The following is a 19,829-nucleotide window of genomic DNA, read 5'->3' as shown; positions in this document are numbered from 1 at the left end:
AGAGAAATGTTCCAAAGGAGTTGAGATTTGAGAAATTTTATTTAAAATCCTACTCTACAATCCTACACTACAAACCTACACTACCAATCTGCACTACAATCCTACTCTATAATCCTACTCTACAATCCTACTCTGCAATCCTACTCTATAATCCTACTCTAAATTGGTCATGGAGAAGACAGTTCTAAATCAATTGTTGCATTCCTGCCTCCTCCTTCCACTTCTTTACTGCAACGATAAGAGGTGCCAGGCTGGACCCAGGCATGGCCGATGTTATAAATTGATGCTGCAGAAAGGAAATGAAAACAACAAGAAAGCATGATTTTCCAAGCTAAGAGCTTCAAAGGCAGGGGAATACTTTTTAAATGAAAAGGGGATTGAGTCAGAGTAGGTCAGGAGCATGGGGCAAGAGTGGCACAGGTTGCCCCAAGAGCTGGTAGGAGGCCCACCCCTGGAAATATCTGAGGTGTGAGTATCCTGATCTCTTGAAAGATGTCCCTGCTCATTGCAGGACACAGACTAGATGACCTTTCCATGTCCCTGTGTGTTAGTTTGAGATGAATTGACATTTAGGGAAAGAAGTAAGAAACCCCGCGCGGAAGTGATTTGTTTGAGAGAAGCTGCTGGAAGCTTCCTCTGTGCCTGAGACAGGCCAATGGCTGGCTAGTTCTGAGAACTGACAACATTTTGCACCATTTAGAAATGAGATGTGCCTCTGTGATGATGCACATTTTGAAAACCACCAGCCCGGGCACTGGCCCTCTTTGCTTCCGGAGCCCGAAGGTAACGGAGCTGTGGTGAGGCCGGCCCTGCTCGCCCACGGCCTGTGCTCCTGGGGGAGGCCGGGCCAGAGCCCAGCGGCTCCCGGGCGGGGGATGGAGGCTGCGGGACCCCGGCCCCAGGCTGGGCCAGGCCACGGCTGCTGACATCTTGCCCACACTAAACCCTCTCCCCGGCGTGCAGCGACGGCTCCAGGCCGAGCCTCCCCTCCCAGCGGCTCCCGGGCAGAGAGAGGGGCCCAGCACAGCCTGAAATCCAACACCGTGACTGCCATGACCTGGGTGAGATTGAACCCTTTCACTGCACAGATGAGACCTTTCTTATTCTTGTGGGCCTGATAATAAAATTTGTTATTCCTTTGAAGTTTGAAGCCTGTTTTGCCCTTCTCCTAATCCATAGCTCCCAGCAAGAAATGAGTAAGTGCCCTGGTGATTTTAGCCAGCGCTAAAACCCAGCACTCCCTGCCAGCCCAGCCCAGTCTAGGATTGCTCCCCACTGTCAGCTGAACAGCAGCAAGGTTGGAAGGGAGGAGGATGGGGGCTCATCTGATGCCTTGGATTTCAGTGGAGGAGGAGCCCATCCCTGGGACACTGTTTCACCTGCAGCCCTTTTGGCATTTTACCTGCAGCAGCTCCTTGGCAGACCAGCGCTGCGCCTCGCCTTTCTGCAGGCAGCAGCTCAGGAAGTCACGCAGCAAAGGCGAGAATTGCTCGGGCTGCCGCAGCTGTGGGCTCCCTTCTGTGGCTATGTGGAATTTAGCCTGGGGAAAAAGGAAACACAAGGCTCCACCTGCTTCTTTCCCATCTGGAACTGCTCTCCCAGAGCCCATTGTTCCAGCTCCACTCTGCAGTGGCAGTTTTTGCCCTGGCAGAGAGGCAGAGATGACTTTCCTGTAGCATTTGGATGATGACTTTCCTGTATCATGAAAAAACCCAAGCCCCAAAGCCACAGCTTTGCCAACATCCAGCAGATCTTGCCTTGGCAGCTGATTTCCTTGCCTGATCTAGTTAGTGGCAACTACATCAGCAAATACATGTTTCCTTCTCAAAGGATTCCCAGCAGCTTGGCAGCCTTTTTGGAAGAGGGATTTTGCTATTCTAACTAACTGTACTATTCCAAGGATTCTTATGTGAAAAGAATCTCTGCAGTGCTTGTTGGTCCCTTAAGCACAGCTGCCATAAAACAAAACTCATCCAGCTTTTTGTCTTGTTCTTGAAAATGATGGTAATTGGAAGAAAAGAAAGGAAATGCAGCAGGTGTTCCTCAGGGAAGGAAACAAACCTTTGGAATCTCATTTTCAACACAGACACATTAAGATGCCTCCACAAATGTATTGGGTTGAAAATGCCTGTTTGGGCACACAGGAGCCACCTGCAGCTCTGTCTCTCAGCACTCTGAAAATTTCAGGTTCCCTTAGGTGGCAAAAGGAAAATATTCATGGTGAAATCAGAAGTGTCATCCCTGTGGTAAGCCTGTGCTCGTTGGATTCTCAAGTCAATGCATTAACGCTGTGCCCATCCCAGAAAGTGCCAGGAAACAAACAGGAGGTTTTGGCAGGCTCTCCTCGTCACCAGGCTCCAGCTTGGTGATATGGAGAAAGTGGCTTGGGTTAGGAAAGAAGGTGGTCACTGAGTGTCTCAGCAGCACTGCACAAGAAGCAGAAGAGACTCTGGCTTTACAGCCTCATCTCCAGGTTTCAGGCAAGTTTCCCTGTGAGAAGAATGGGGCTGCACTTCTTCTCTCAAAAGCACTGTTTTAGAAACTTAGTTTGGTTTGAGTTTCTTTGCTTCATTTCTGGAAAGATATCACCAGCTCTGAGATGCTTGTTTCCTATTCTTGGGGCCATCTACACAGCCACAAGAGCTGGAACGACTTGTAAGGCAAAGCAAAATGCTGCCTGAGAATGGAGATGGTTTGGGCGAGGTAAGGCTTGAGTTCCCCCAGTGCTGCAACCAAAGCTCCAGCAGATGCTGATGTGCTGCAGGGCCATTTGTAGAAGGGGCCTTGGTGGAAGTACTTCCAGCAGATGGCCATGGGATTTTTTGCAGTGAGCAGAGAACCTGGGACAGGTGAGAAAGACAGCGGGATCAGAGAGTATTTGCTCCTTACCGATCGAGCAGTGAAACTGTCATAAGGAGTTTTTTGTTCGGCCATTTCAATTGCCACAATTCCAAAAGACCACACGTCCACTTTGGGGCCATATGGTTGACACTTCACCACTTCAGGTGCCATCCACCAAGGAGTCCCGGTCACCGAGCACCGCTGATTTTGCTCAGGGGTGAGCTGAGCAGAAAGGCCAAAATCAGCTGAGAAGAAAGCAAAATACTCTTTTAATTTTAATACTCTCAATTAGGAAACCAAGCCAGAGAATTCCCCAGTGGAAGTTTGAGAATGTGCAGTTGAATTTCCTGGACAACACTCCCTGCTCTCTTTCCTTAGGACTTTAGCCAAGGCAATATGAATTGGCTACTTCAAACATCCCCCCATTTCTTACACTTCCTCCAGCAGTGCCTTTTGTTCCCCTGAAGGTTTAGACTGCAGCTCCCTCCCTCTGGAAGGAACACACACAGACACACACACAGAGCAATAGCACTCTTGGCTGCTTGTGGTTCCTTGTCATAGCTGTGTGCACCCTGCAACTGTGCCTTCAGCCCACAGCAGGGGGGACCCCTGCACTGCCAGCAGCAGCATTTTTGGGGAGCTGGCAGTCACTGAAAGCAGCCCCACACCCCCCATTCCTGGAAGGCTGAAGCTGAGCAAGAATACACTGACCCAGCTTGACAGAGCCGTCGGTTCTGAGAAGGATGTTGTTGCTCTTGACATCTCGATGGATCACGTGGTTGGAGTGAAGAAAATCCAGTCCTTGCAGGCACTGAGAGAGAAAAGAGAACCAGGGGGGCAAAAAGTAGTGCTGTGAGTTCATCGCACAAGCAAGGAAACAGCTGTGGAAGGTTCCCTTTGCAGGGGAATGGGGAGGAATGGCAGAACACAGCGCCATTGAGAGCAAGAGCCTGCTGCTCCCACAGTAGCAGAGCAGCACCTTTCTCAGTGGAGAACTGCAAATGCCAATGCAAGAGACAGAGCTAGAATACAAGAGCAGGGGATAAGAGTACAGGAAGTGAGTCCAGTGAGTGTAGGGGCACTGGCAGACAGTTCACTTGAGATGCTCTTGCTTGCCCATAGCCGAGCAGCAGCACAGAAACCAAGCTTGGCCCATGAAATCCCTCCCGTTCTGAGCCCTTGTTTCCCAGACAATGCAGCTCAAGGCCTTGGAAGCACAGATGGGATCCCTGACCTCCCGACTGACAGCTGCAATCTCTCCTTCAGACATTTGAATCTCGTCGATGAGATCTCTCAGAGTGCCTCCGTCCATGTACTCCATCACCAGCCAGAGTTCCTCATGCACAAGGTAGCTGAAAAAAGGAAACAAGGCCATGCAGGTGAACATGCACGCCTAGGTTGGTTTTTTGCTTGAGTCTTGTTTCTGGGTCCCTTGGAGACAAGGGCAGAAGAAAAGGCATAGACATTGCCTCTAGGCTGTGCAGTGTTTGCAGTCTGTGCTGTCTCAAGGAGAAAGGCAGTTTAGGAAGAGCCCAGATAAAAAACCTGTCACGCATGGCATTTCTGGAAATAAGCACCTAGTCTTCCTGGCATGCACAGCAATGGAAAAGAGGGGCAACAATGCAAGGGCAATCCTCTCTTGGATGGTTCATCAGCATTTAAGAAACTTGAAAAACTCAAGCCCAAAGAACTTTGGAGGCGATGAACTTACAAGGTATTGAATTCTTAAGATAGGGCTGATGCAGGTTTTTGAACAATTTTCAGTCTGCATTTGCCAGGGTGGATTCATGCAGACAAAATGCAGTCTCTTCCCATCCATTGGAGATAAGCAGAGAAATAATCATCAACAACTCTATTTCCTGCCACTGACCAAAGTGGGTTTTTAAGCTCTCATGCTTGTAGTATGTAAACAAACATTCATGGCATAAGACCGTGACCACTCACCTGGCTAAGTAATTCACGATCCTGGGACTCCTATTACTCTCCATGATCCTGATTTCATTCATGGTTAGTATCTTCCTACTCACTCCTTGCACATTTATTTTCTTTATGGCCACCTCAAATGACATTGAAAAGGAGTAACTTGAGAAAATTGGTAGCATGAGACCACAACACACATGGAGCAAGTGATTTTGGAATGGCACAGCCAAGCTGTGCCAAAGTGCCTTGTGATTAGACCTCATCACTGGAGTAATTAGGGAGTGACATTGCAACAGCCCATTTCTCTGCTCCCTTGGGGGTCAGTTACAGGACATGTGGCCACTGGCGATTTGCCTTGTCCACAAAGCCTGTTCCAAGTGCAATTTGCAGGCTGGCTCCAGTCTGTGCTTCTTGTGCCTTTTCAGCACAGCTCTACTCAAAGCTCCAGCCACAGCTGTCAGCAGTGGGGAAAGGCCTGGAGAGCAGCAGAGGCTGCAGGGGCTGTTGACATTTACCTCTCCTCCTGTTGCAATGTCAAGTGCTCTGGAAACCTCTCCAAAGCCCCTAGAAACAAAACAGCAGCAAAGAAAGGAGAAGCCATTTAGGTCTTGCAGTGGAAGCCAGTCCAGACAGGAGAGCTCTGCTGTAAATGCCTAAAAGCTGCAGGTTGCAGGAGGGGTCTGCCAGAAGGCAGATGATGCATTTTCCCCTCAAGTGCCTGGGCACTGGGCCTGTTCCTGAAGCCTTGGGCTTTAGTGCCTCAGCTCCAAAAGGCAGCTTATTCCTTCATCTCGGCTATCAGCTTCTAAACTGTGCAATTCTAATCCTGAGCACGGAGTATTTCCTTTAGCAAACTCTTGGAGAGAAATGTTTCTGAGAACTGTTATCTGACAGCTCTCATTGGGGGTAGGTTGTGCTTTCAGGCAAGCAAGATTCTTCTTTCATTAGTGTGGCCAGATGATTTGGAGACATCCAAAAATGCGAAGGAAATGAATCCTGAGCTGTCCCACACTTGAGAGACAAGCAGATTTCCCAGGTTCTGTTCCTTGCTGCAGGCAAGACCTTGGCAGCATGGAGATGTCTTTGACAATGCCTTCTGAGCACACTTGACAAATTCTGGCCAGTACTGAGAGATGGGGCAGACTAAGCCCGCTGTCTAAACATGTGGACAACTTGTCTGACTTCCCACTTGATGGATATTCCCCCAGGGAAACACCTGGCCCATGGCTGTGTAGAAGTGACTGTGGTTGGACTCACCCGCTGCCAAGACTTTCCAGTTCAATGTATTTTGTGATGGGATTTTCCTTGTTCACCATTCTCCCTGAGGGAAACAAAATGCAAGATGCTGACTTTCAGGCAGAGATCCCAACTTGCAGGAGATGCCAAAGGCAGCCCCGCTGTCTGGGGCTCTGAACCCTCTGTGGTCAGCTGGGCAGCAAGCACAGCAGCAACAAGACAGGCAGTTGTGCAGTACAAATGGGCAGCAGAGAGACTGATTTTGTCCAGTCCTTGTGGAAGGAAATGAAGCGCAGAGAGCACAGCAGGGCACAGCACAAGGCTGGCAAAGGCCAAGCATGAGCACTGACAAGCAATGGCAAGAAGACACAGCCAGCCTGAGCCCCTGACAAGCTGTGGCCCCTGTTCAGGACACACCAGCATTGCCTTGGAGATCAGACACAGCCAGGTGCAGATCAAGGCCCTTTTGTGTCCCAGCAGGTGAAGGTAGACACCAAATCAGCTGGGATCTTTTCTCAGCCCCACCAGGTCTTTTCTGAGAGCACAGCACTGGCAGCTGTTATGGGCAAGAAGCAGATTAAATGGGTTGTGCTGCAGAATCACAAAGGGCTTGATGTGTTTTCCCAGAGACTGATCTGAGCAGGGCTTGGACCAATAGGTAGGATTCTAAGAGTCATGGGAATGGCTGGGAATCAGGGATGAAAAAGTGCCATGGATCTGAGGAATACACAGCACAGGGGCTGCAGGCTCGCTCCTGAGAAATGCCTGCAGTGCTGTTTTATCTGATCACACCACGTGAATGTGTCTCTTGGACACATCTTTAGAAAAATAAAACTGGGATATTAATTACAGATTGTTATACAAATATCTGTTTCTTCATTGTGGGCCCAATGAAAACATCTCTTGCTCTGTTTCTGCTGTCACCTGATGTTCTTTCAAAGGAGTCATCACTGACAAAAATACAGCATTCTCACAAAAACCTTGTAGATGTAGTAGAGGCAATAAGAACAGTCCTAAAAATGACACCAGTAAGACACATGGGGCAGAACAGCTCTTTCAGGATGGAGAAAAAGCAAAAACCCCTAAATGCAAAACCAAACAAGGATAAAAACTGAAAACTAAAAACGGAACCACAACAAAAAGACAAAACCCCAAAACCAATCAATATCTCTGAAGTCTTGTGGTTCTGACAAGCGGTGGGAAGTCTGGAGTCTAAGGAGAATCTAGGAATCAAATATTCTGTTCAGTTTGGCCACTAGCACACAGGACTTGCAATGATAATTTGCTAGGCCACAGCCTTCTGCTGATCCAAGAACAATTCCTGCTTCTGCCTTTAGTGGCAAGGGAATGCCAGGCAAAGCCGAGCCAGTCCAAGCTGCCCTCAGAGGCAGCAGGAACAGCCAGAGCGCTCTCTCGCTGCCTCAGAGCACAGCAGTTCCTGTGGGGAGTCCTAAATGTCTCTGGGACACCAAAGTGAGGAGGATCATTTGCTACAGCTCTGCTGGCACGGGCACACAATACACTGTCCCTCAGACAAGAAATACACCAGACGTACTCAGTTGCTCCACGAAGTCTCCCTGGCTCTCCTGGAGCTGAGCAGCAGATGTGTCACTGCTGGAAATGGACAAACTGCCCCGGCTCCACTGCTCAGCTTGGGCAACAAAGGCTCCTTTAGATGCTGCTGCTGCTGCTGCTGCAGCAGATTGAATGGAAGAGCCTGTGTAGATCTGCGAGAAGAAAGGAGTTTGTGTCAGGAAGCTGGCTGACAGAGATTACCCCGAGTTCACTTTTCAAATGCAAGCCCTTAGGAAGTTGCTGTTAGCCACATGCAAAGCTCATCAACTGGATTTTTTGGATGCCCACTTCTGGAACCAAATGGTCAAAACCCAAGGTTGGTTTTAATCAAGTCGATGGCCAGTTTCATATTCCATTTTCCTGGATTTTCTGAAGGATGACTGCAACAACGACCATTGCACTTCCTCCCAAGGATCCCTTTCCCCCTCCAAGGGCTGCAGACACATTTGCAGCTCCTTGTTCTAATGTTGGAGCTCCTCCCCCTCAGTCCTCTTTTCCTGCACCATCTTCAGAAGGTGCTCAGCCTGCAGCACTTGTGCTTGGGACAGTACCTGTGCCTGCCGCCGACCTTGGGGCTCTTCATCAGCCGGCATTTGCTGGAAGCCTTCGCAGGCTGCCAGGTGAGATATCAACACGTCCACCTCAAGTCAAAGAGAACAAAGCAGTCAGAGACCACAGCTTGTCCCTGTGTGCCAAGGCTCATTGACTGTGAGCAAAGGGAAAGAGCAGGACAGCAGCAGATTCACCAAGGCATACAGACAGCTTGCAGCTTGTATTCCAAATCTGTCTGGGGGACTGTGTTCACTTGCAAAAAGCCCTGAAGAAACAAGGAGAGCAGGAGCAGGCCAGCAGGAATCCCTTGAGATGAGTGCTGGCAAAAGGGGCAAATGACTGGTGCCACTGTCCAGGGCAGCAGCTGAGATTGAGCACAGCAGGAAATGTCCTTCCAAGCAGCTGGGATAGACACTACAGCAGGATGGCACTGAGAGGCATCAGCCCAGCCCCCTGCTGCTCTGCAGAGGAAAGGCAAGAAGGGCAGAAAGCACCAGACTGCAGTGACTGCTGTGCCTATCGCTCTTTCACTCACTCGATTTTCTAGAGCCTCTTGCTGCTGAGCGAGGAGATGGAATTTCTCTTGGATGATTCTCCTTTCTTCCTCCAGCCTGTTCTCCCTTGCCCTGATCCTAGCCTCAGCTTCCTGCAGCTCTGCCAGAAGCTCCTCCTTGGAGGCCTGTGAAGAACGACAGAGAGGAATTTCTGTGAGTGGAGTGTCTGCCACTCTTTCACTCACCTGATTTTGTTGATTTCCTCTCTGCTGATGGAGTGTCATCTCCTCCTGGGTGTTTCTCCTGTCCTCCTCGTGCCTCCTCTTCACTGCCATGATGGCCCTCGGAGCTTCGGGCAGCTCTGCCTGGGGCTCTGCCTCGATGTTCTGTACACACAAATGGAGAGCAAGTGCCTGGGAGCTGCCATCAGGCTCAGCTTCTTCCTCAGTTTCAGCCTCAAAATCACACTCATTCAGTCACTTCTTTCTGCTTCCCTACCCACCTCTGCTTCCACTGTAACCTCCTGTCCCGCTGCTGATCTCTGCAGAGGCTCTTTGCTTTCAGGGCCTCTGGCACTCGTGGCCTGCTCAGTCCCAAGAGCTGCGTTTTATGCCCCTCTTCCTGCCCTTCACTCTGTCCCCTGCTGGGTCAGCCTTACCTGGCCATTCTCCAGTGGCTCTTCCACCTGCTGCCCCAGCTGCTCTTCCTGCTCTTGGGCTGGGAACAGCTCTCCCTCAGGCTGGCACGGCCGTCCTGATAAAACAATCTGCTCCTGCTCTTTCTCTAGGAGGACCTGCAGAGAAAGCAAGAGAAGATGGGCTTCAACTTCTCATCCAACATTTGTGGGCCAAGACTCAAAGACTGATGGGCTCCCACGTTCCCAAAGCTCTGTGCTGCTGCTCTCCTGCCTTGCTCTCTGCCCGTGGGGAAGCACAGATTCCAAAGTGACCCTGGCAGTGCAATCAGGGCCCATCTGGCACTGAATCTCCAACAGACTCTTGGGCAGCTGACAGGAAATGTGGGGCATTTCTTAAGGGCCTCCCTCCCCTTCTGCTGTGTCCTGCTTGTCTCTCCCTAGTGACTGACAGCCAGCCCTGTCCCACAGCTCCATCCTGGCTCTGCAGGGGCTTCCTGGGTGAGCTCAGCCCTTGGGAGAGACACTGCTGGAGTTCATGTTCTTTTCAGGCCTGCCCTGCCACTCCTGCCCCTCTGACATCTACACTCTTGTTAGAAATCCTGCTCATTCAGGAGACAAGGATGTGTGCAATTGGATCCTCTGCTGCAGGTCAGAGAGCCTCTATGGCCACCTCAGGATATGGAAGAGGACCAAGGTGTTTCTCCTCCCTCTTTTGTCAGCTGAGAATTCTGAGTGGCACTGACAGAGATCCTCAAAAGGGCCCACCAACAAATTAATTGACACACCCCTAGGGATGCCAATGAAGGAAGCCATGGGTCATGTAATGCATGTATGACCAAAGTCACCAAAAACCATTTAAACCATGGAATTGTCCCACCTCACTAGGACAGGCAGAAATTTATAGGTTAAACAGGGAGTGTCAGGACAGAAGAGGCAGGAGGAGGAAAACAGCTCTGAGGAGAAAAAACAACCATCTCTAAAGGGGTTCTTAGCAACACAAGACAGCACTCAAGGACTTGCAGCTTTGCCCCCACACTAGGCTCCAATGCAGTTTCCAAAGCTGCAGACTTCACCACAAAATGTATCAAGAGAAACTTGCCACTTGTGGATTTTGCCTCAGAAGAAGGGTTCAGAACTACACAGTTTGTTTCTTTGGCCACACAGGACAAGAATGGCCGGCCACAGCTTCATGGACAACACAATCATCTCATTGCAGCTTATCAAAAGCCGAAAGACAGGTGGCCTAAAAGACTCTGCAGAAGTGAAGAATTACTCCAGAAAACTGCAGAACACTTCTCCAGGTCATCCAGAGGTTTCCAAAAAGAGACAGCAAACAAAGCAAGCCCTGTGAGCCCCAGCAATGCCGTGTGAGCCCTTGGCCATGGCTTGGCAGAAGCCAAGAGACAGAGCTTCCCTGAGCCAAGCAGCCAGCTGCTCACCCGCAGGCAGCAGCGCTTTGGGGCCTCAGCACGACGGCTCAAAGCCCAATTTCCAGCTGCCACGGGATGGGGGAATGGCTGGGTGCTGGCAGGACTCCAGCACTCAGCATCCTCAGCCAGCAACAGCAAGTGCTGGCTGCTCAGAAACTTGCAGCTCTGCCTTGCACTAAAGACAGCAGCACCCAGCACTGGCACTTACTGTCTGGGCATGGTCAGGCTGGGCTGTGACCACAGCTGGAGGCTCGTGCTCCTTTTGCTCATTTTGCTCCTCTTTGGCCTCTTCTCCAGGAGCAGAGGGAGCCACAGCAGAGTCTGCTCTTGCTTCTGGGCTCTGTGGACAGATGGTGGAGTTAGGGACAGGCAGCTCCCTATCATTTAGAACCTTATTTCTATTCAGCTCTATTTATACAACCAGCTCTACCAAGCACAAATCATCAGCTTTGATAGCAATGGGATTCTAAGTCTCTCCAAGTAAATTAAAATGGGTTGATTCAGCCAGGCTGCAAATAGCTCTGAATTAGAGAGTTCACCCTGGCTACTATCAGCAAGCAACGTTCTCTCTGCAAATCTGAGCTTTGAGTTCTTTTAAAGCTCTGCAATGGAAAATTAGGAAATAGCCAACAATGCCTTTGCTATTGCTGCTGTAAACATGGAAATGGATCTTCTTTCAGCCCACCCAGCTGGCCCTCTGCACTCTACTGCCACAGGCCAAGCTCACAGTTCCCTGCACAGTTCTGAAACACCAGGAGCATCAAATGTTCCTTTCTGACTCACCTCAGGATCGGCACCTCTGAACACACGGCTCAGATGACCTGCAGTGGGCAAGGAAAAGGAACCAAATTCTTTGAGAAAACTGGAGAGAACCGTGGCCTGTTTAGAACAGCATCTGAGAAGATCTCCCAGTCTGCATTTTCAAAGTTGTCTTGCTTGACTGGTGTGGTTTAAAGCAGCAACTAAAAAATCACTAGGAAACTTACTTATTTCTTGCTGTGAGATATGGATTAGAACAAGAGCAAAACAGGCTGAAAACTTAAATGGAATAAAGGAAGTTCATTAACAAAAACTACAAGAATAAGAAACCAGAATAAAACTTCCAGAACAACCCTTTTCTCCCCCACTACCCAACCATTCCCTTATTTATATGAAAACATAGGAACAAAAAACTTTGGAACTTTGGTGTTTAAAACAGTCCCAATTCCTGCTAGAGTCTTTTCATCAGTCTTTGTAGAGAAACAGAAGTCTTCTTCTGCTATCCATGGAGTTTTTCACAAGAAAACTATTTTTCTTCATAGCTTTCTATTTCTCTGATGCCAGCTGCCTGGAAATCTGCCATCAGTTGTCTCCTCCCATTTTCCATCACTCTGAGGTGTGTTATGGGTCATGAGTCTAGGGATGTCATTTTTATGAATGAGTTATTCAAAGGCAAAAGTTCTCTTTATCTGTTTTTGTGAGCCCTCCTGGAAACAGAAGTTTTCGTTTTGCTTCTTAAAAGCCCAAATCTTCAACTATTACTTCTCCCCCTCTGTTCCTGCATCTCACAGTGTCACAACTACTTCATCATTTGCTCAAAATGCACACTTGGAAACACTCCATTCCTCCCAATATACTCTGTCATGAATTAAAGGAGTTTTTTTCAGAACACTACTGTCCATCTCCATAGCTTAACAGAAAAATATTTCAGCTTATTAAAGCATCTCCTTATTTCTCTTATTTCTCTTCCCCCTCTAAATTTAATTTTTTTCTTCACTCTCTTTGATGGGTTGATGGTTGATCACTCCCTCTCTCTCTCTCTCTGGAAAAAAAGGATTAATATGCAAGTCTCATATAGGTAGTAAAAGAGTTAAAATCTTGCTAAAGCTGCAGATGTTGATGGTGTCAGGTTTCAGTTCAGTGGCAGAAACTGCAAACCAAGTCAGGCCGGCTGGCTCCGTTTCTCCCCCCACCCCGCCCTCTGCAGCCTTGTCCGGCCTGGAGGGGGGAGGAGGCCGAGACAGAGCCCTGTGACCTCGTCAGAAGCCAGAAACCAAAGAGAGCAAGAAATTCCCGGCCTCACATCTTCAGGTGGTGTTCACAGGTTGATCTCACTTCTCAATAGTTAAAACCGCTGCCAATTCTCACCCATGGCCAGGAATTAGTCAGGAGAAAAAACTCCCATCAGCCTCCAGCAGTTTCAACTTCCCCAGCTCTCAGAGCTATCTTAAAAGTAAAGTCACCCCAAGACACTGAGCCAGCAAAGTGAGGAAATGCCAGACTCTGCTGCCACAGGCTCTCCCGTGGAGGGAACAGAAGCCCTGCAAATGCTGCCCGCAGCCCCCTGGCTACAGACACCCCGTGTTTTGCTGAAGGTGTTGACAGGAGCTTTACCAAACCAGGGGCATCCTCATGGTCTTTCTGTTTCAATAGCAACCCGGTCACTAAGAAAGAGCAGGGAGACCTACAAAAGCCAGCTCAGGTTCCAGCCAGGGAAAACCTCTACTTACGTGCCAGGTTGGTGAGGTAATAGCCGGCGTAGGCGATGCCATAAATGGTGCAAACTGCAACAGCGAGCTGCTCCATCATTGTAGCACTGCTGTGCCAGTTTGCACACTCTGCTCCACAACAAAAACAAACACGGCTCCTGTCAGTGTGCAGCTGCCCACTGACAAACGCCTCAAGCAGGAGGATGCTCCTGCACTGAGCAAGCCCAAGAGCTGCTCTGACCCTGAGGCCTTCCGTGCACCAAGGCAACCTTGGGATGTCACCACGACAAGGTGGCATCCATGCCCTGACATCACAAAGCCAATGCTCTGCGCTGCTCTGGGAATTGATGCAGAGCAACCCAACCTTCCCTACAGCAAACACAAAATTGCCTGGGAGCTTCTCCTCTGTCACAAAGGGTCACAAATCCTTTGCTGGGCTGTGGGAAATGGAAAGACAGAAACTTCCACAGATACTGAAGGGTTTCATTTACAGCCTTGGAAGGAGCTTGGGTTCATGCAATGCTAAAGGTTCACAGACGTTGAGTCGAGAATTCATAAGCTTATGTTCCTATAGCTGCAAGTAAGAATATGCCATAAGTAAATAAAAAACTGTATTGAGTGAGATGGTGGAGAGATTTCATCTGTGATTGTGTGATTTTATAGAGTAAGCTATGAATCTAAATATTATCATGAGAAGCACATGTGTGTAGGTGAGTTAGCAGTGTATTGGGTGAAAAGCAGACACAGTGCAGCAGAACTTGGCAAAGGTGAAAGGTGATTAAGTAATAATAAACCTCTTCAATTTAGTGCATTAGCCAAAAATCTGAAATTAGCGAATCTCAGCCATCACTGCACCAGGCTGAAGCTGAGGATCCCCAGCCAAGCTCAGAGGGAGGAGAACACAGCATTTGTGGGATCCTTTCCAGTCTGACTTGCTTCAGCTGGAGCCTGGAGTAGGAGAGAGCAGGAGAAGGGTTGGCTGAGTCCTCTCCCCTCTGCCTTGCCCTTCTCTGCTGGATCCTCAGTTCATCCCACACCCACCCCAAGACTCCATCCCCATCCTACTGGTGCTGACAGGATTAAAGGAGATAAAGAGGAGATTAAAAAGATAGAGAGGAGAGAAAAAGAGAAGTTTAAATGCAGCTTAAATATGAAAGAAATGCACATGTTAGTGACTGCTGAGAGTTCCAAGGGAGCTGAAGGGTTTGCGAAGGGCCAAGAGCCTGTGAAGGGCTCAGGAGCTGCTGCTGCCGGGAGGGAGGAAATGCACCAATGGCTCCCAGCAGAGTCTGTGCTTTGAGGCTCTTTCCCAAACAGCTGCAGGAGGGAAAGCAGCTGAGTTTGGAGGAAGAGTTTTCTGCTGAGGTTTCCTGTTTGGAGCTGTCACAAGCTTGAGCTGCTCAAGGGAAACGCAGCTCTGCTTCCAGCAGGGCCCAACTGCCCGGGAGCACAACTTGGTTCCCTGGCCCTGAGCCAACGGGCAGCAGCAGCTTCTGTTCCCTCCTGGCTCTTGTGTCATTTCCAGCAGCACAAGGCACACCAAGAAAAGCTCCTCCAGAACATGCCATGAGAAACACAACCTGATTTCATGGCATGAAGGAGCTCTGACAGTCCCACGGGCTCAGGTTTGTTTGTCAGTGAACAGAGCAGGGAAAAGCACAGACACATTCCCTGCACAGGGAATTCACAGGAGGAAAGTGCAGCGCTGGAGGATGTGCTTGGATACAACGTTCCCACGGCAGCTTTGGGGATAAAATGGTCAGCAGAGAGAATAGAAAAAGTCCTACCAAGGGTGGGCTGGGGAGGGCTGGTGCTTCCCGGGAGGCTCCTGAAGCTCAAGAGGACAAAGCCCAGACCTTGTCCAAGCTGCGAGCTGGGTCTGAGCCAGAAACCAGGGGGTGGCAGAGACATTGCTGCTGAAGGGCTTCAGATTGCCAAAGCTAAAGTGTCCAGGATCAAGGAACAACTTGAGGTTATGGAAGTCCCAGTGCCCACGTTCCATCCCCTCATTTCAAGCTGAAAGCAGAGCTCCACTTGTGACCCTGCTTTTTAATAATGAAGGTCAAACTTAAACAAAATTCCCTTAGAAAGACCCCATGAAGGTTCACACTGAGAGCTCACTCGAGGCAGCCCCAACTCCTGCCCTGGTTCAGTCCCTGTCAAGCCCACTGTGCTTTCCAGCTGCTTTGCTCCAGCTCCCCCAAATCACCACGAATTCCACTGAACTGAAACAAATCCAAATCCTCGTGGGTCCGGACAAGGGCAGGGAGAGGTCACTCAGGGATCACCATCAGGGGCACAACAGCCCGACATGGGGAAATGAACTGAGCTTAGGATTGAGCAAATCAAACCAGGAGAATGAGGATTAAAATCAGTCTTGAGAAACACCTCCTCCCGCTCCTGAACTTTTCTGTCCGGGCCGCTGCTCGTGGGGCACAGAGAGGGGCCCGGCCGTGTCCCTCGAAACCTCCTTGGGAATCACCTCAGAGCCCTCAGCCTTCCGTGTGCCCATCCCCGGGGCCCCTTGTCCCTCCCAATGGCTCCCGTGGCTCTCCCAGTCCATCCCAGCCTCTCCCAGTGACCCCGCCTGTCCATCTCGCCCCTCCGTGCATCTCTCGCCCCTCAGCCAATCAGAGCGCGCCTCTCTGATGACTCATCAGTTGCCGGGCAGATCCACAGAGCCGAGAGCCCCGCGCTGGACTCGGCCTCCCAGTGCCGCGCACTTCATTCCCAGTCCCGCCCAGTGCCACCACAGTCCCTCCCAGTGCCACCACAGTCCCTCCCAGTGCCACCACAGTCCCGCCCAGTGCCACCACAGTCCCTCCCAGTGCCACCACAGTCCCGCCCAGTGCCACCACAGTCCCGCCCACTCCTTTTTAGCCATTCCCAGTCTATTCCTAATTCATTCTCACTTCACTCCCAGACCTCCACGCCCTCTTCCAGTGTCCCAGTATCCACTCTCATCTCTTTCAGTGCCACCCCAGTCCCTGCCAGTCCATTCCCAGTCCCTCTCAATGCCACACCACTCCTCTCCACTCTCTCCCAGTGCCCATCCCAGCGTGTCCATCTCGCTGGTGCCCTCCAGCTCCCAGCCCGGCCCCGGCCGCCTGCTCTGCTCCCTGATGGATTTCTCCCCTGCCCACATCCAGCTGAGCTGCTCCCAGGGCCAGCAGCAGCTCTCGGGCCACGTGCTGGCCACTGCCGTGCTCCCCAGCGGGGACTGGAGCCAGCAGCTCCTGGTGCTGCTGGAAACCGCCCCCGGCAATGCGGGCTCAGCTCCAGCTGCCCAGGTGGAGCACGGCAGCCTGGAGCACCCCCTGAGCCGGCACTGGGGCACGGCCCGGCCCCCACAGCGCCGGGGGCAGCGGGGGAGGCACTGGGGGGCCCAGAGGGGGATTGGGGTGTGCTGGGAGGAACTGGGAGGGAGTTTGAGACAGACTGGTTTAAACTGGGGAAGGGATTGAGGTGCTTAGGATGGCTGGGAAGGGGATTAAAGGATGTTGGGGAGGGTGGGATGGGGTTCTGGGGGTGCTGGTGGACACTGGGAGGGAGTTTGGGGGTGCTGGGTGTTACTGGGAGAGATTTGAGTGAGCTTGGAGGAGCTGGAAGGAGATTGGGCATTGGAAAGCAGGGATTGGGATGAGGTTGGTTGTGTTGGAAGAGACTGGGAGGAGTCTTGATGAGTCCTGGTGGGGCTGGGAAGGGACTGGGAGAGGGTTTGGGGGTCCAGGGGCAGTGGGGAGAAACTGGGAGGGGGCTGTGGGATCCTGAGAGGAACAGGAGGGGCTCTGCTGGGTCCTGGGGAGGCTGGGAAGAGACTGGCAGTGATTTACCAAAATAGCAATATTGATCCAGTATCAACATCAATCTGTTAATGGACAAAAAACCTCTCCAACAGTTTAAAGTTACAAAGTGGATGTTTAATCACAGCACTGGGCGAGTGCAGGAGTCACCCCTTAATACGCACTGCAAGTTGACAAAAGATTCCAGTGTCTAGTTACAGGAGTCTTGAATATCCAAAATATAAATACATATTCATAATGCTAACACCTCCCATGCTCCACTTCAGATTAAAATTCACAGTAATGAGTTTAAAACGTCACCATTCCTGTGTGGTGAGCTCCCTAAATAGAGGTGGGGGTAGTTTTGGCGAGGAGGAGTCATCAAGAGATGAAGGAAAACCATTCTTCCTCACTCTCACCTTTCTACCTTTACTGTGGTTGACATTACAAATGACATTTCGTACAACTCCAATTTCCTCCCTTGTGACTTTTAAATGGGTTTCCAGATATAAGATCAGTGATCTTCCTGAACCCGTTTATCAGTTTTTCTTTTCTCATTATAAGCACATCTAAACAAACATACAATGACAAGTAATTTTTTACCTCAGTCTGAGATTCATTATCTCAAATCCTGCTTCTCACTTAATCATTAACTCTGACTAGTTCCAGCAAGGCCTATCTCTAGCTAAGATCTCCAATTTTTCTAAAATATCTAATTGTTTAAAATTAGTGACTCCCAAGGAGGTTTAAGAGGAGGTCCTGGGCGGGGTGGGGGAGACTGGGAGGGAACTTTGAGGTACTTGGGGGTTCTGTGAGAGGTTTTGGGGGTCCTGACCTCTGCAGATGCCCCAGTGATGCCGTAAAATGCCACCTGCAGCAAGATGCTGATGGGGATCGGGGGCTCCATGTTGGGTTTAGTCTTTCTGGCACTGGGGCTCGGCTTCTACCTGAACAAGAATGTGAGACGAGGTCCCTAGGTTTGGATATCCCCTCTCCTAGAGCGTGTGTCTTCCTTCAGGGCCCCCAAGCCCAGTGTCACACCCTTTTCTCTGCCCACAGAGCTCCTGAGGCAGCGACAAAAGGTTCTCTAGGATTGAAAGTCAACAAATCCAGTCTCCTCAAGGAATTCCCATTGTTGGTCTGTGTCCTGATGGACTTCATTCCCCTGCTTTCATCCCGGTGCCCACAGGGAGTCAGGAAGATGTGGAGCCTCCCAGCCAGGTGTCTTCCCAACACAGATCACCAGGACCACGGATCACCAGGGCTCTGCCCAACGGGGGTCACTGGGGATCATCCAACGCCCATCCTCCCATGGGGGATGGAGCTGGAGCAGCGCACGAAGCTCTTCCCGCACTCAGGGCACTCGCAGGGCTTCCCTTACTGGTGCCTACGTTGGTGTTGGGTCAAGTGAGAGCTCTGTGAGAAGCTCTTCCCACACTGGGGACACTCGTAGGGCCTCTCCCCAGTGTGGATGCGCCAGTGGACGGTGAGGGTGGAGTTGTGCTTGAAGCCCTTCCCGCAGTCGGGGCAGCGGAAGGGCCTCTCGTCTGTGTGAATCCGCTCATGTAGGAGGACACTGGACCTGGTCTGAAACCTCTTCCCACACTGGGGACACTCGTAGGGCCTCTCCCCAGTGTGGATGAGCTGGTGTTTTCACAGGGCGGCGCTCCACCCAAAGCTCTTCCCACATTCCAAGCAGGTGTAGGGCCGTTCCCCCGTGTGGATCACCTGGTGTCTCATCAGGTGAGATGTGCTGGTGAAGCTCTTCCCACATTTCCCACACTCGTAGGGTTTTTCCTCAGTGTGGGTCACCTGGTGCAGGATCAGTTGGGACCTGTACCTGAAGCCCTTCCCACATTCCAAGCACTTGTGGGGCTTCTCCGCCAGCTCTGAGCTCCGGCTGGATCTCTGGCCGTGTTCCTGGCACTGGGGGGATCTTTCCTCCTCACAGATCCCTGGACTGGGTTTGCAGACCCTCCTCGTGTGGGATCTCTGGGCCTTTTTCTTCTCTTCCATCTCAACACTGTTTGGGAACGTAAACTCTGGTTGGGGGGAAAAAAACAACAGGAGAGCACCTTGGACTGGGGTTTCCTCCTTGCCAAGTTCATCTCAGGAAGTCACTGGGCATCTTGCGTCTATAAAGAACGTCCAGCACACAAAGATTCGGCCCAAACATCCTCCAAACATCAAAACAGATCAATAGCTAATCAAACAACAAGATTCAGCCAAAACCCCCTGCAGAACAGAAAGGTTCAGCCCCTGCAAGAAACCAAAGCACCAACATTTATCCCAATAAAGCTCAGAAACACAAAGATTCAGCCCCGTGAAAATGGTTATTCCCCTCCCCAGTCACCCGCTGCATTTGGGGGGAGGGGGGGGGAATGCTCCTGGGGTGGGGGAGCTGCAGATACAGGGATGAACATTGTGCTGCTTCCACTTCCTGCTCCTCTTCCTCCCGTGGCCCTGCTCTCTCTCCTCCTCCTTCTGCACAACCCCAGGTACATATTTTGACCCTTTTGTTCCTCAGCCCTGCTTCTCCTTCCCTCCTCCTCCTGCCCCCAGGCCCAGCACCCACTGCCGCCTCCCTCTTCCCCCCCAGTCCCACAGCATCCCACCGCAGGGGCACGGATGCAGCTGGGCCAGCTCGGCCTGGGGCAGCGCTGGGCTCTCGGCCGCTTCCGCCCGCACTCGCTCCCCACTGCAGCCGCTCCCGCCACCACAGCGCGGGGGGGCCCGGCCTTGGCGCTCCCCCCTCCCACCTCCCCAAATTCCCCTCCAGGGGGGCTGGATGCTGGGGCCCAGGGAGGACACAGGTGGGATCCAGGTGGGACCACTGTGGGGAGAAAATGAATGTTAGAAAGGCATTTTGGACAAAGGGATGATGACCCCAAAAT

The 19,829-nt window shown here is 51.1% G+C and overlaps 1 protein-coding gene across 1 annotated transcript; it reads right to left on the bottom strand.

Annotated features, from left to right (window-relative positions):
* Nucleotides 1–20: 20 nt before the first annotated feature.
* On the bottom strand, nucleotides 21–13,454 carry LOC147645891 (uncharacterized). The gene is made up of 15 exons (XM_086874145.1): nucleotides 13,175–13,454; nucleotides 11,469–11,506; nucleotides 10,894–11,025; nucleotides 9,277–9,411; nucleotides 8,660–9,004; nucleotides 8,124–8,213; nucleotides 7,553–7,724; nucleotides 6,019–6,082; nucleotides 5,277–5,325; nucleotides 4,786–4,898; nucleotides 4,076–4,193; nucleotides 3,553–3,652; nucleotides 2,890–3,086; nucleotides 1,403–1,540; nucleotides 21–286 (listed from the first exon to the last, which is right to left on the bottom strand). The coding sequence occupies exons 1-15, from the start codon at nucleotides 13,449–13,451 to the stop codon at nucleotides 185–187; spliced, it is 2,070 nt and encodes a 689-aa protein (XP_086730271.1). The 5' UTR covers nucleotides 13,452–13,454; the 3' UTR covers nucleotides 21–184.
* Between the last annotated feature and the right edge of the window lie 6,375 nt (nucleotides 13,455–19,829).

The sequence above is a fragment of the Cyanistes caeruleus genome, unplaced genomic scaffold (assembly GCF_971803275.1).
Source record: "Cyanistes caeruleus unplaced genomic scaffold, bCyaCae1.hap1.1 HAP1_SCAFFOLD_146, whole genome shotgun sequence".
Classification (NCBI taxonomy): domain Eukaryota; kingdom Metazoa; phylum Chordata; class Aves; order Passeriformes; family Paridae; genus Cyanistes; species Cyanistes caeruleus.
This window is presented reverse-complemented; position numbering and strand designations above follow the sequence as displayed.

Bases quoted from the DNA above. Each gene is read 5' to 3' on its own strand.
- LOC147645891 (XM_086874145.1), bottom strand. From the start codon at position 13,451: ATGCCACCTTGTCGTGGTGACATCCCAAGGTTGCCTTGGTGCACGGAA. The intron at 11,026-11,468 runs GTGAGTCAGAAA...ATCTGTCCACAG, and splicing joins TCAGAGGTGCCGATCCTGAG to AGCCCAGAAGCAAGAGCAGA. The intron at 9,005-9,276 runs GTAAGGCTGACC...TTGTGTGTACAG, and splicing joins AGCCACTGGAGAATGGCCAG to AACATCGAGGCAGAGCCCCA.